The sequence below is a fragment of the Trichechus manatus genome, unplaced genomic scaffold (genome assembly GCF_000243295.1).
Source record: "Trichechus manatus latirostris isolate Lorelei unplaced genomic scaffold, TriManLat1.0 scaffold00026, whole genome shotgun sequence".
Taxonomy (NCBI): domain Eukaryota; kingdom Metazoa; phylum Chordata; class Mammalia; order Sirenia; family Trichechidae; genus Trichechus; species Trichechus manatus.
The window spans coordinates 7,653,721-7,667,044 of NW_004443962.1; the positions used below are offsets into that span (position 1 = coordinate 7,653,721).

A 13,324-nucleotide genomic window follows, 5' to 3' on the forward strand; every position below is an offset into this window, starting at 1 on the left:
CTCTACTCTTTCAGTTGCCATAGAGTTTACTCTGACTCATGGCGATCCCATGTGTGTCAGAGTAGAACTGTGCTCCATAGGGTTTTCAATAGCTAATTTTTTGGAAGTATATTTCCAGGCCTTTCTTCCGAGGTGCCTTTGGGTGGACTCGAACCTCCAGCCTTTTGGTTAGCAGTCAAACACTAACCCAGCAGTTTCTTGCTGTGCAGGGGAAGCACTCAATAATGTTTGTTGTTGTGGCTGTCATTATTATTATTGCATAATAATGATTATTACTTGAGTGTTTTAGAAAGAGCCCGAGTCATCATATATTTGAGAAATGTTTTATTTTACCTACTGAGTTGTCTTGGACCGAAGAAACAAAAGAAGGGGGATAAGTAGGTCCTATTGGATAAAGAAGCACAAACTATTGGCTTACCCAGGGATCAGTGCTGGGATTAATTGAAGTTACTATTTTTACTGGTCATCTCCTGCAAGTGACATGATCAGTAACAATGACATGATTATTTGGTGAGATACCACTTTGCGAGAGAAAAGAAAGAGAGCGCTTATAAAACCGTGTGAGCGGGTGGAAAAGAATGAGCTGAGCCTTTATGTGGGCAGATGTCTGCTGACGCCCTCTGGGAAAAAATAACTCATCTGCTAATGTGACAGGCTTAGGGCCAAGGGTTTTGACCTAGAAGGGAATTCAAGAGTCCCTGTAGACTACTAAGATATTGGAGCATTGCATGTAAGAATGGTTATCAAGTAATGTGAATGGTTTATCTTCCTTTTTATCACTAATAACAGTATAACGGTAATTTAAAAGAAATTCTTGAAAAATCATCCACCTTAACACAATATTATTTTTCATTTTTGCTATATCCGCTGTCTTTATTCACATGCACTCATATTTTTCACGTAATCATAATGTAGTTATAATTGTATATTGCTTCTACTCAATAGTCTTTGGAAACAGGACCAAAACTCACACTTCCAAATGGGTCTGTAGCCTTCAGAATCATCATCCAGGGAAGGTTAGCTTATATTTTGGGAGTTCCTCACCTAGAATCACTCTTAGAGCCTGTGGTGTTTGCTATCTTCCAGAAATACCCCCCTTAATGGCAGATCCTTATTCTTTTAGGGGTAGATTTAGCTTAGGAAAGAGTTGAATGTCACACAAAGCCAAGTTTTAATAATTCCAGCTTTAATGCCACAGGTTTTATAATTCTAGTTTTTGAAATCAGAACTAGGGTGTGACTATGAGGCAGAGATAGAAATCCTGATGGCATAGTGGTTAAGAGCTACGACTGCTAACCAAGAGGTCGGCAGTTTGAATCCACCAGCCACTCCTTGGAAACGGTATGGGGCAGTTCTACCCTGTCCTTTAGGGTTGCTGTGAGTCGGAATCGACTCGACAGTAATGGCTTTGGTTTTTTTGGTTAAGAGGCAGAGAGACTGTTTTTACGGTGTGATTTATCAACTGGCTTTTAAAATGACTCCCAAAGAGGAGTTAAAGAAGTGGTTTGAGCAAAGGCAGTTTCCTTGGGTGGTTTTCTTGGCATTCTGTTAATGCACAGTACGCAAGTATGCCTAAAGCTCTTACATGCTCTATTTAAAAAAGAGAGAAAAGAGATCAGACATATTGGTACAGTCACATCTCTTGCTGAGCATTATATGGTTTCCAGTACTGGAAATAAAATGGAAAACGTGAGCCTCTGTTTATACAAAATCACAGTGCAGGTGCCATATGTAGCTCTGGTCCTGTGCAAGGTGTAGTGATGGAGAGACCACTGCCAGGAGGTCTAGGTGATGGACAAGCTGGCTGCCCCGTGAAGGCACACCCAAACCATGAGGTTTTCCAGTCTGTGGAGATGAAGACTAAGAAGGGAATCTGATGAAATCTTAAGGTCTAGAACTGTTGTGAATGTGTTTCCCAAGTATAGAAACGCTTGAACCCAATGGTGCCTCTTGGAAATTTGAGAAATATAATCGTAACATCTATAAAAACAAGTACAGGCAAACTGCAGATATTTCTTTCTTTTGGGGGAAGGGTGTGTGAGGAATGGTCCATTGCAGTTAACAAAATTCCCAGTTAACTAAACACATATTTGCCTCAAGTCAGCTTGCCCTTGACTCTTGGGAAGGCTTTCAGGTATGTAGTGATTGGCTTTTTCCATTTTGTATTTTTCTAAATGCTTTTTCCTCCACACCTCATAATAGATATTTGTTGAGTGATATGTAACACTTTGCCCGTCTTACCTGACTAATCAAGGACAAGCCTCAGCACAATATGAAAGATGCATCATGACGGCCAAAGTTATTTGTTCCAGAATAAGCCTGGAGAAAAAAGAAAAATTGCCCTCTAATTTAGGCAGGATCTTGTATAAACACAAGGTCATGTTTTCCATTCTACTGGAAATGCTATGTAAGGATAAGAACTTTAAAGAAATCCTTAACAAAGGACCTGAAATCCTTAACAAAGGACATACGCTTTATTCTTTCGTTCTTTTTTTTTTTTTTTTTTAAGTTTACAGCTCAAGTTAATTTCTCATACAAAAATTTATACACATATTGTTATGTGACATAAGTTGCAGTCCCCACAATGTGACAGCACAATCCCCCTTTCCACCCTGGGTTTCTTGTGTTCATTCAACCAGTTCCTGTCCCTTCCTGCCTTCTCATCCTGCCTCCCGACAGGAGACGTCCATTTGGTCTCATGTATCTGACTGAACTAAGAAGCACACACCTCACGAGTATTATTTTTTGTTGCATAGTTGTCTTAGACATCTAGTGCTGCTATAACAGAAATACCACAAGTGGATGGCTTTAACAAAGACAAGTTTATTCTCTTACAGTCTAGTAGGCTACAAGTCCAAATTCAGGGCATCAGCTCCAGGGGAAGGCTTTCTCTGTCAGCTCTGGAGGAAGATCCTTGTCATCAATCTTCCCCTGTTGAGGAGCTTCTCCACACAGGACCCTCAGGTCCAAAGGACGTGCTCTGCCCCTCCGGCCCTGCTTTCTTAGTAGTATGAGGTTCCCCACTCTCTGCTCGCTTCCCTTTCCTTTTGTCTCTTATAAGATAAAAGGTGGTACAAGCCACACCCTAGGGGAACTCCGTTTACATTGGATCAGGGCTGTCACTTGAGCAAGGGTGTTACATCCCACCCTAATCCTCTTCAACATAATCCAGTCTTGCCTCATTAACCGCAGGCAGAGATTAGGATTTACAACATATAGGAAAATTTTATCAATCACAAAATGGAGGACAGCCACATAATACTGGGAATCATGGCCTAACCAAGTTGACATATTTTGGGGGGACACGATTCAGTCCATGACAATAGTCCAGTCTAATCTTTGTCTGAGGAGTGGGCTTTGGGAATGGTTTTAGTTCTGGGTTAACAGAGCATCTGGGGGGCATAGTTTTGGGGGTTAGGACGTAAACTTTAGAATAATGTTAATTAAGATGATAAGAAGCTAGAGATGATTTTGAAGCATTGGGGTGATTAGAAAGGATTTATTAAAGTCCTTGGTTGCCGCAACCCATTAGCCTCTTAAAAAATGACCCTGATTGGTAGCTTTTTCTGTTCATCTTAAACTTTTTATTTTGAAATAATTTTAGACTCACAAGAAGTTACAAAATTAATACAGAGACAAAATTCTGTCCCCAGGTGCCCTTGACCCCACTTTCCCCAACGATAACATCTTACATAGCCGTGATGCATTCTCAAACCAGGAAAATGACGTTGGTTCAATACTATTAACTAAACTACAGTGATTGGTTGCTTTTTATATGGGTTTTCTCTTTATACTGCCAGCCTGTATCTACGCTTCTCTTCTCCTCTCTCCTCCCAGGTTCTACTTTGAAGAAAAAAACTTTTGATGATGGATGGATAAGGGGCTATTTAAAAGAAACTAGGAATGTAGAGCTCTCATGTTTGGAGAGGAGCCCTGGTGGCTCAGTGGTTAAGCACTGGGCTGCTAATTGAAAGGTCAGCGGTTCAAACCCACCCATCAGCTCTGTGTGAAGAAAGACCTGGAGATCTTTTCCCATAAAGATTACAGCCTAGGAAACACTATGGGGCAGTTCTACTCTGTCACATGGGGTTACTATGAGTCAGAATCCACAGCACACAAAACAACAATGCTTGGAGGGAATTCTTGGGTGGTGCAGATGGTTAACGCGCTCAGCTGATAATCGAAAGCTTGAAGATTTGAATCCACCCATAGATGCTTCCGAATCCAGTCCAGGCAATCTACTTCTGAAAAATCAACCATTGAAAACCCTGTGGAGCACAGTTCTACTCTGACACACGTGGGGGCGCCATGAGTCAGAATCAACTCAACAGCAGCATGGAGGCCAACCGTGTCTTTAGATGGCTTGTCCCTGTTACCACTGTCAAGAGTCAGAATTCGGAGGTGGGGAGTGAGGTGCAGTGGTGGCCTTGTTCTAGACCAGCGAGGCAATTTTTTGGTTCTAGGTCTGGATTTAATTGTGAGATACGAGTTACCTTCTGCTGCAGTGAACAGAAGAGCTAGATGATAGTCTTCCAAGGATGCGCTGTTCACCTGTAGTCCTGTTACAGTATAGCTGATTTTTACATTTCCCTTCTTTTCTCTTTCCGTTTGTAGCTCAGAAGGGTAATTTTGGTGCATCCAAAACCACTCACGTTTATTTTGGGATGGCAAATTCTTTATCTGTTGTGTTACTACTTTGTCTTAACACTTGAACAAAAAGCAGTCTTAAAAAGATAAGCTTTTGCTGAGATTCTGTATCTCAACTTTCTAGAAATGTCTGACAAACTGATGTGTGTCCTTAGCTTTTCATTTTTTATTAGCAGGAGGGCAGAAAGAAGGTGGCTTTAAAAATACCTGTCAGATAGGATGTTAACTGATACTTGTTCACAGTGAGAAAACATACACTTTTTGATTGTTTAAGAGAAAACTTACACTTTTGAATTGTATAGTGGCAAGGATTCTGCTCAAATGACAGTTGGAGCTGGGAGCTTTTGAAACAGGAAAACCCAGAAGGATATGAGAGGGCCTGCTTGCGAGAATTGCTTAATCCTGACAGGTGTGAAGAGATCAGCTTTGTTTTTGAGTTGGCTTCATCCCATTTCTCCGATCCTCCCCCTGGTTCCCAGGGAAGGATTACTTGGAATAGCCCCAGAAAGAAAGGGTACAGCCCACAGGAGCTGAGCCTGCCACGGCTTGGAGGATCATCGGATCCTGTGTGGCGAGGGAGAGATGGGGAAACACACAACAAACCTGGGCAGGTAGGCAGGGATGGCATCCCAGAGACAGGCACAGCCCAAGCACTGATGGTGAAGGCCAGACAGGCTTTGCGCCCCGCTGGACGCATAGACGTTGGCGGCTGCTTTCAAGTCTCAGGAGGTGCCGGAGAGCAGCATGGCTGGAAAAGAGATGCAACAGAGGCAGGTGTGAGTGTGTGGTTCCAGAAGTGCAAAGTGTGAGCCCAGCCCTTCTCACTTCGCACCCAGTAACAGCTTCACCTTCTGTCTGCTGTTGTCGGAAGCACCTGCTTTGTTGGGGAGTTGGTGCACTGGCATCTTAACGCCACTCGGAGACTCATCCGGGCATGTTAATCCCTCTAAAATCTGCTGACAGAACATTCCATCATTGCCAAGGCCCATTAGGGAGTTTGTGGCATTTAAAATCAAGCATATTTGAGGTGGCAATAAACAGTCGTTCAGAACATTAAGGACATTACTCTCTTTCTTATGCCCCACTCTTTCTGGAAAGCTAAAGGAAACGTTTCTCTTTAACATTTGCAGCTTCCCGGTGAGGAGGTGCGTGTGTGTGTGTGCATGCGTGTTCACTCGCATTTTATTTATTTATTTTTAATTGTGCTTTAGGTGAAAGTTTATAGCTCAAGTTAATTTCTCATTCAAAAATTTATACACAGACTGTTTTGTGACTCTGATTGCAGTCCCCACAATGTGACAGCACGCTCCTCTTTCCATCCGGGTTTCCTGCATCCATTTGTCCAGTTTCTGTCCCTTCCTGCCTTCTTATCCTGCTTTTAGACAGTAGCTACCCATTTGGTCTCGTATATTTGATTGCACTAAGAAGCACATTCCTCATGTGTGTTATTGTTTGTTTTATAGGCCTGTCTAATCTTTGAAAAGTAGGCTTTGGGAATACTTTCAGTTCTGGGTTAGCGGAGCGTTCGGGGACCAGAGTTTTAGGGGTTCCTCCGGTCTCTGTCAGACCAGTAAGTCTGGTCTTTTCACGTGAATTTGAATTCTGTTCTACATTTTTCTCCCGCTGTATCTGGGAATCTCTGTTGTCATCCTCGTCAGGGCGGTTGTTGGCGGTAGTCGGGTACCATCTAGTTCTTCTGGTCTCAGGCTGGTGGAGTCGCTGGTTCATGTGGTCTTTTAGGCTAATATTTTCCTTGTGTCTTTGGTTTTCTTCATTCTCCTTTGCTCTGGGTAGGATGGGACCAGTAGATGTATCTTAGATGGCTGCTGATAGGCTTTTAAGACCCCAGATGCTCGCTTGCATTTTCTTAATGATCAATCTCTCTTAGAATTTAATGCCAAGAAATTTCTCACTTCAGATACCCAGCCCGTTTTAGCAAAAAGACATATCTATCGTATCCTGTTTCCCTCTTTACCTTCATGTGTAGAAAATTTGGAGTTAGATTTAATGCCTAAGACTGTAACCATTCAAACTCAAGTTTCTGGCAGAATTTTCTGTCTCTCTTTTTATCCCCATAGGAAATTGCTTTAATAATTTTGGGGGAACTGAGGTCAAAGTTTTCCTTGCAAAGGAACTTTTATAGTGTTTATGTACATCATCTTCTTTAGTAACTTCAGTAATTAACATCCTCCCCATTTTATGGATGCAGAAACTGAGCAGCAAGTTTAAAGGAGCCTGAGGTCCCCCAAGTCTTTGGTGACAAGGTCTGGAATCCAACCCAACTCTGCCATCTCCAAGCCTGGTGTCTCCTTCCCTCCCCATGGGTGCCCCGCAGCCTCTGTGAATCCAAGCCAGTTCCCCATTTCCTGGTCATAAAGTGCCTATCTGTTAATTACTCATAATCCATAAAAAGGTGGAAGTGGATTCTGGATAAAAGAGAGGGTAACTGGGAACTTAGGGAGAAGGGGCTGGGCAACAAAACATGCAAACGGCCTTTCAAGACACCATTGGATTGGGCAGAAAGGACACAGTTGCAGACTCTACCCTTGCAGGCTCTACCCATTTGAAGTCTGTTTGAAGTCTGTTGTCTGTCCCTGCAAGGGCCAAGGTGGGGCCTCCCCTGTCCCAACCCCTCCCTCCTCCCTACCCCCACCCGTGTGTGATGTGGCATCCAAGGCTGGGAGGGACCCTGTGGAGGGCCCTGCTCTTGTCTGCCTGATGGGAGCCAGATACAGGCTCTGCAGCAGTCCAGAATGCATTCTGGAAGAAATCTCCAGCATTCCTCCTTTTGAGTCAGACTCTGATGGTTTTTAAAAATAAGCTCATACCAACAGGCAACTGAAACTGCACCAGTCTTGAGGTAGCTAGCACAGGACGTGTAAAGACAAGTCAGGGGATGTAGGCTCAGAGCTGTCACTTAGGCTACAGATAATAATTATAACAGTCATACTTCATTTGTGCAGGCCTTTACTGCTTACAAAACTCTTCTCTCCCAAGGAGCACACCATAACCCTAACCAATCCTGCCGGTGTGGTGCTTGTTATTATTTCCATTTAATATTTAAGGAGGAGTCCCTGGGTGTTGCAAACAGTGATTGTGCTTGGCTGCTAATCGAAAGGTTGGAAGTTCGAGTCCACCCAGAGGCTCTTTGGAAAATAGGCCTGGTGATCTGCTTCTGAACAATCAGCCATTGGAAACCCTATGGAGCACAGTTCTATTTTGATACACATGGGGTTCGCTATGAGTCAGAGTTGACTTGGTGGCAACTGGTATGTTTAAGGAAACTGAGGCTCAGATTTCATACCTAGCAGAGTGACAGAGGTGGAACTTGGACTAAAATCTTTTGGTCATTTGATTCTTTGTGGTCTAGTTAATGAAATGTGGGGAGGCGGGGAGGGAGCACAGAGGATTGTGTTCCCTATCCTGCAAGCTCAAGAAGCCTTCAGCTTGCTGATTGTCAGCTTGAGGTGACAGACTGGTTGCTCTGAGTCCTGGCTGCAGGCAAAGCAGGCTTGGACCCCTTGGGCAGGAGTGAGGCTACCTTTGCTATTGCACCTCTGAACACAAAGAGTGTGTCCAGATTTCAAATGTGCATGGACAGTTCTTCTACTCTGGAATAAACAGGACATCTTTTGGTGCCCCTGGAAGGCATTTGGTAAGCTAAAGTGCAGATGGAATTACCTGGGATGATTTTTGAGCCTTGAAATTGGTTCTAAATGATTTGTTTTTAGAGATTATGAAATGATTTAGGGGTCATTGTCCTGGTCTGGGTGCTTCGGTTATTGCCCTGCCATGGGCCTCTCCATGACCTCTGTAGAGGAAATAGCAGAGGCCACGCCTCCCAGACACTGCCTTTTCTCTTTGTTCTTTTGCTCTGAATTGATCTCCGTTTCCTCTGACCACTGACTATCTTGCTGTGGAACCGAAAATCATTTTCTCTTTCTTGTAGCTGGTAGATAAATCTAGTGGTGTTTTTTTCCTTTTCTCTTTCTTTCTTACTTTTTTTTTTTTGTGTTGAGGATAAAATTTGGAATCCATCTCCCTGTATTTATACCTATAATTAATTTCTGATGATAACAAATTGGCCTGAGATATCCCAAAATGGTCAAATATGCCCAAGAACTAAGTACTACTGTCTGATAAATGGCTAGGGAAATAGAAATTGGTGATGTGGCAGAAGCATAGGTATTTTTGCCTTGTACATCTCCTTCTCTCTTCCCCACCTCAGTTCTTACTCACCCAGGTCCATATTTTTCTTTTGCTAGGTTCCTCCCTGTTTATTGTTTCACACTCAGCAGCCTCCTCCCAGCTGCATTCCCATCTTGGCTGATCCTTTCTTAGAGTTGGTATGTGGTTGGTTAGCTACTCTCCACCCACTTTGTATCCATGGAACTTTCTGCCTCACTGTCCACCAATTACCCAAAGGCCCTTTTTGCTAAGAAAACAGAACACTTCTAAGAACTAAAGTGACTGGTGCCTGGTTATTAAAGAATTTCTTTGCCCAGCCAAGTGTTTATGAAGGAGAACACAGAGCTTCACCCCTAGCACCCATATTCCCTTCATTCACTCGATTTCCTTCTGGAAGGCACACAATCACTAAAAAAAAGAGACTAGCTTTGAAAGCAAAATCCATCCCCTCAACCCTCAAAATTGTATGACCCCTAATAGCATGACCTTTCCATTGGCACAGGTGACAAGACTATCTTCCAGCTGCAGGTTCGACAGGTGGAAGATTATCCTGTGGATTTGTACTACCTGATGGACCTCTCCCTGTCCATGAAGGATGACCTGGACAACATCCGAAACCTGGGCACCAAGCTTGCTGAGGAGATGAGGAAGCTCACCAGCAACTTCCGTTTGGGATTTGGCTCTTTCGTAGACAAGAACATCTCCCCTTTCTCCTATACAGCGCCGAGGTACCAGACCAATCCATGCATTGGGTAAGTGGCCAGCTGGCCTTCTATTGGGTATCTGAGGCTGGAGAATGGAGCAGCGGGGAAACTTAGCCCAAAGAAACAATTGGGGAGCATATGTAGGAGGGGTGACCAGAGCTGGGCATTTAATTTGATTAATAATGACTGAGTTCTGTTCTTCCACTACCTGTGAAGAAATGAACTGTCACAAGGTTGCGTAAAGATATTGTGGCCATGGCCCATTTATTTTCCTGCTTGACTTCCACAACATGTTTTCTCCCATTAATAGATTGTCAAGAATGTCCTCAGGAAGTGATGGCCCCCAGGTGATCTGGGAGAGAGCAGGAAGAACCACTCAAACTTACCCCTTGCTTGGAGTAACTGAGGTCCTTGGCAATAAAAAAAAAAAAGTCTGTCCCTGTTGTTTATATTAATAACTATAACTTCGACAAAACTAAATGAAAACCCTGTGATTTAAAGGTATAAATGATTTTTTTTTTCATTATAAGTCATTTAGCTGCATTAGAACATGTTGGACAAATTATTTCCTAACTGCTGCAACAGACAAATCCAAGAGTATATAATGGATAGAACTTGATAAAGTTTATTTGTTGCTCACTTAGGTCCATATGGGTGCCCTGATCAGTGTGCACCTGTCCTTCAAGCATTGATTCAGGGACCTAGGCCTCTTCCATCTTGGACTCTACTATCTTCCACGTGTGGCTCCTGAGGTTGTCAAGCCTGGAGAATCGCACATAGGAGGATCTTATGGACCAAGACTGAAGTGGCCTTTGCCACTTCTGCTCTTACATTGTATTAGACAGAACTGAGTTCTAAGCAAGGAGGCTGGGAGCCAGTTTAGCTGTATGGCAGGAAGAAGAGGAAGTGTGTTTGGCAAACCTTGGAGTGTTTGTGTGTATGCACGTATGGGGTAGAGGGATCACATTCCCAACCCCCTTAACTCATCCTCTGCAAGCCTGGCTTGTTTCTTTTCTAGTCTTTCAAGTGTTCCTTTAAATATCAAGATTATGCAGTGTGACCACAGTGAGCACTAATGTCCAACTTTTTCTTGCCTTGTCTCCATGTTCAACTTTAGCAAGGCCCCAAAATAGTCACTAGATAAGGAGCAGCTAAAACTTAAGTGCTTATTAAGTTAAGGTACCACGCTAAACAATTTATATGGGTTATCGCATTTAAATCTCCTGGCAACCTTTTGAAGTCTCTAAGGTAAGTGTTAGCCAGATACTATATACGAGGAAACTGAGGCCTAGAGAGAATAAGTAACTTATCTACTATTACACAATTAGTAAGGGGGTAGACCTGGAAAAGTAGACAAGCTAGCTACTTTCAGAGTCTGCAGTCATATGAACATAATGCTTATATTTTGCCATCCAAATCCTAGTGTAAAACAAGCTTTACCTGAAGCTGAGTAATACCCGTTCTGACACCACCCCTACCCTCACCCTCTGGGCACTTGCCTAAGGGTAACGTTAGGCTATGCTGCAGTAACAACCCACAAATCTCAGTGGCTCAGCACAGTGAACGTTTATTTCTTGCTTGCTGATGAGGGTTGCTTTCCTTGGCAGCTTTCCTCCAAGTGGTGACTCAGTGATCTAAGCTCCTCCGCCTTTGTGGTATCGTTCTCAACTCTTGGTCTCCCTGGCTGCCACCAAGGGGAGGACAGAGCTGGAGGTTCCCATGGAATGTTTTTAAGCTCCTGAGCCTGCCTCTCCCCACAATTCATCTTTGGTAGTATTAACAGCTCCCAGCTCTAGGTTGAGCTGGGAGGTTGGGGTGAGGTGGTGATGGTGCTGTTGGTGTTATATATTCCTCTGAATCCTTCCTGACCTTTCTGTATACTTTTCCAGAAGCTGACTTAGATCTCTCCAGGGGTTGGGAACATTATTTTTCCACAATGGTGGAAGGCAGAATCAATTGCAGACACAATGGTGGAAAAATAATAAGGAAAGCAAAAATTTCAAATAAAACGAGCTGCTTCTGAGTTCCTTAACCGTGAAGAGGAACTAAAATACCAAACTTTTTGCCGTCAAGTCAATTCCAACTTATAGTGACTCTATAGGACAGAGCAGAACTGCCCCATAGTTTCCAAGGCTGTAAATCTTTACAGAAGCAGACTGCCACATCTTTCTCCTGCAGAGCTCCTGGTGGGTTCGAACTGCCAAACTTTCTGTTAGCAGCCAAGTGCTTAACCACTGTGCCATCATTTACTGGGTGTAGCTGCCTCCTGGCCACAGGTGGCTGCTGGCATTTTTATTACTTTGGCCTTGGCTCTAAGCCCCTTTTGAGCTGAGTCCCGATACCAGATGCCCAAGTGGTGAAGTTTTGCTACTTACTAGGAGCAACAGCATCTTAACCAAAACCTTTTTCAGTTCATCCAGAGGAGTGAGTCCATCTACTGCTTTTCCGCTCTGCTCTCTCACTTGGCCAGACAGAGAGGGTAAGTTTCCACTTTGCTTCTTCCAAGGGCTGTCCACTAACTGTGAGATGCTAGATTGGAAACTGGCAGAGTATGAAGGACTGGCCTTGGGCACTCAGCATTTGAATATTCAATGTTATTACACATTACTTATTCAGACCTCCTTCTCTAAGCCCTAGAAGGCGTAATCACTTGCAGACCATAAAATTCTTGACCAGTGAGGACAAGGCATGCTGAAAAGCTGCTGGTGAGACAGGAAATCCAATGAAGAATAGGGGTTTTGAAGGAAACATCAGGTCTAGGTCACACAAATCTTTCCCTTCTAAGCTGGGCAGTACATCTCCAAGAGCAGGCTGAGACCTATCTCTCATGTCCAGGCAGTGGAACTTGTGTGGCACCCTGTCTCCCTGGAGAGTCTCCATTGCTCCTTGGAGAGAACAGTGCAAGCCAGGAACCTGACCCAGCCTGTGGATGTGCTTTATTTGTCTTTCTATTTTTTTCCATTTATTTATTTTGTTATTTATTACCTTACAAAGTGAGGTCCAGTATATTGAGAAACCATTTAAAAAATTATTGTGGTGAATATAACCTATAATATAAAATTTGCCATTTTAATAATTTTTCGCGTGTAGTTCCAGTGGCTTTACTTGCGTCCACCATGTTGTGCAACCATCACCACTCTACTTCCAAAACTTTCTCATCACCCCAAACAGAAACTCTGTACCCCTTAAGCAGTTAACTCCCCATTTATCTTTCTGTGTTAGTAACACTGTGAATTAGTTATCAAGATTTAAAAAACAGAAGATTTGACCCAAAATAACCAGGATTTCTAGGTTTTCTTGAAAAATGGCGGATCTGGTAACACTGGGCCAGTACACGTATTGTTTGGTTGCTGTAGTCTACCACGCCCTCTTGTCCTGCAGGCAGCCTGCCTCAGTTGTTTGTATTCTGTGCCTGGTTTGCTAGATATTTGTTTGTGATACTTGTCTAACTGTTGTTTTCCTCCAGCTAATATGGAGAGGAAAATAGGAAAACCACAAGGCTTTTTTAAGTTCCAGTGGCACCTTCAGTTAGGGTTTTCTCTCCTGTGGTAGTGCTGTGTCAGGGAGATGGGAAGTCAGGAGGCGTGATTTAGCCTCTGTGCAGAACAGCTCAGAGAAAAGAGAGTGCAGGGCCTTCCTGAGGTGGGATGTTCCTTTTGTTCCAGATGTTTCTGTGAAAGGAATCAAAATGCCAGCCTCATACTTTCCCATCTCAGAATGCATCAGAAATGCCAGAATTGAAGTAAGCAATACCAGGTGTCATGGATTGAATTATGTTCCCCCCC

The 13,324-nt window shown here is 43.4% G+C and overlaps 1 protein-coding gene across 1 annotated transcript in view; it reads left to right on the plus strand.

Annotated features, from left to right (window-relative positions):
* The window catches only part of ITGB5 (integrin subunit beta 5), a 137,458-nt gene that overhangs the window by 23,635 nt on the left and 100,499 nt on the right, over positions 1-13,324 (plus strand). Inside the window, exon 5 of the mRNA XM_012554740.2 lies at positions 9,338-9,587. Coding sequence (XP_012410194.1) covers positions 9,338-9,587 — 250 coding nt within the window. The remainder of the gene's footprint in view (positions 1-9,337; positions 9,588-13,324) is intronic.